The sequence below is a fragment of the Charadrius vociferus genome, unplaced genomic scaffold (genome assembly GCF_000708025.1).
Source record: "Charadrius vociferus isolate BGI_N301 unplaced genomic scaffold, ASM70802v2 scaffold562, whole genome shotgun sequence".
Classification (NCBI taxonomy): Eukaryota; Metazoa; Chordata; class Aves; order Charadriiformes; family Charadriidae; genus Charadrius; species Charadrius vociferus.
In genome coordinates, this window is record NW_009647234.1 from 689193 (window position 1) to 691427 (window position 2235).

Genomic DNA, 2235 nt, shown 5'->3' on the forward strand with positions numbered 1-2235 from the left:
GCCCTCCCGCCAGCGGCGCCACCGTGGTGCCGCCGGGCACCGGCCACACCCCAGGCTGTAGGTCAGGTCGCTCCGGCCGCCCGCGTCGGCAGGGGCACTCCACTCCAGGACCAGCGACGACTGCCGCAGGCTGTAGACCAGGTTCCTCGGGGCAGAGGGTGGACCTGGAAGCAGAAGAGGGTCTGTGCACAGGCGCCGGGACAGCAGGGTACTGCCTGGGGGGACAGCAAACCTACGGGTGCCCTGGGAGCAGCAGCACAGGCACCAGCGGCCGAGTGAGAGAGCGCGGCCCCGGGCAGCCACAGCTCACGGTAGTGCAAGAGGACACGGCCGCAGCGATGCATGCAGCACGGTGGGGACACGGCTGATCCCGCCGGAAGGACATGTTACACACAGCAAGCCACAGCTCACACAGCGCGTGAGAAGTACCCAACCGGACCGGGCACCTCCCCGGGGCTCGGTGCCCAAGCAACCGGGCACCCCGCTGCCAGCCGGACAGTGCCCGGCCACGCGCGGGCAGATTTGTCATCGCTGTGCAGGCAGCTCTACGGCATCCATCACTGGAGTAGCTGGGGTCCAATCCTATTAACTAGAGGCTATTTAATTAAAATCTGTGAACTATATTGACTAAGTGACTGTGCCCTAGTTTTACCAGCGAGTCTGCAAGCCCGACCGCGCGTCCGTCTCAGCAGATTGCAGCCTCATCCTGCGAGCTGCGGGGCGCAGCGACAGCCCCTCCATCCCCTGCCCACCACAGCAGTACCCCAGCGCAGAGCGGGACCCCCAGGGACACGCGTGCCCCGTGGGCTTGGACACCGTGCTGCAGGGGACAGCCCCGGGCAGGCTCCTGGGCCCCCGCTCGGCTCTGCGCTGCCGGACAGACCCAGCGTCTGCATCCCGGTTTCCTCGCCTTACAAAGAGATGCCGTTTCAGCGAGACGTACGTGTGCAGGAGGCAGATGGTGGGTCTGACGGGGACCTGGAGTAGTTCTTCTGGCACGAACAGAACGTGGAGGCTTCCTCATGCGCGAAGCTGTGCTCGGGGCAAGGAGAGCAGAGAGCGAGACGGAGGGAAAGCTTGTAAAATCCAGGAAGGCAAGCTGGAAAGGCAGAGAGAGGAAGTTATGGGAAGAACACCACAAGGTGAATGGGGGACACGTTTGATGACTGCATTTCCCCATTTCCCGGGACATCCTTTGCCTGCCACTGGCCAGCAGATACCACCCTCCAAATTACCTTCCCCGAGCACTTGCGTGACCCTGGCACCAAGAGATGTGCCTTTGGTTTGACCCAGAACGGACACCTGGGTGCTGTGGCTCTGCACTGATGTCCAGGCTGTGGGACTCTTTCAAGGGGCCGGAGGGATGGTCAGACATCAGCTGGAGCAACGCGCCAAGGGTGCTGGAGGATCTGGAGGGACATGGGGACGAGGTGGCCGCAGAAAGATGACGGATATGGAAAACACATGGCTTAGGGTTTAGAGTCAGGTGAGCAGAGCAGAAATGACATGGGAGTCACAGCAAGATGGAGCAACATCCCCAAAAGGGGAGGAATGTTGAAAACAGAGAAGTTGTAGACCTCATCAGTCACCAGCGTTTCATATACAAACCCGAGCCACGCGGCCGTGTCTCTGGCAGCTACAGCGTTATCACTGCGGATTACACAGCAGTCACCGCAGGCAGTCAAGTCCAACAACAGCAGTATAAATTTGCTTTTATAGGCCATACACAGGCTTCCCTTATCCTTTGAAAAGTACCTTTGATACACAAACAAGTAATTCACATGCTGGTCAAGGGTTTGCTTGATCTTTACTACAAGCAGCCTACAGGCGATACCCCGAGCAGGACACCCAGAAGCTAACTCTGCATGAAAGGCTTATCACTTTACAAAAACAACAAAAAAAAAAGCTGCAGAATTCCATAAAGCAGTTTGCAACGGCTTCAGTTTGACACTAAAACATCTCAAAAGGAAGCCGCCTGCAAACAAGCGTCTCACCGGTGGGTGCGCTGCGCACACCTCCTGCCTGCGCTCTGTCCCCTGGGGCTGGCAGCCCCCCGGCGCGCAGCGGGGACCCCAGCAGGGGCAGCCCCAGGGCAGGAGTTTCAAGCCAAAGAGAAGCGCTCATGTTTTGCTTGGCTGCTTCTTCTTCTCGGTGTGGTGCTGCTGTCGGCCACCCCTTCACCAGGTCCCTGAATATTTAAACTTAATCACTCGTAAAGTTCCTAGATGAACCGCT

General features: G+C 58.8%; 1 protein-coding gene across 1 annotated transcript in view; it reads right to left on the reverse strand.

The window, feature by feature from the left end:
- Positions 1 to 2235, reverse strand: part of EPHA10 (EPH receptor A10) — a 57727-nt gene that overhangs the window by 18643 nt on the left and 36849 nt on the right. Inside the window, exons 5-6 of the mRNA XM_009879877.1 lie at positions 944 to 1099; positions 23 to 164 (exon numbers count right to left, since the gene is read on the reverse strand). Coding sequence (XP_009878179.1) covers positions 23 to 164; positions 944 to 1099 — 298 coding nt within the window. The remainder of the gene's footprint in view (positions 1 to 22; positions 165 to 943; positions 1100 to 2235) is intronic.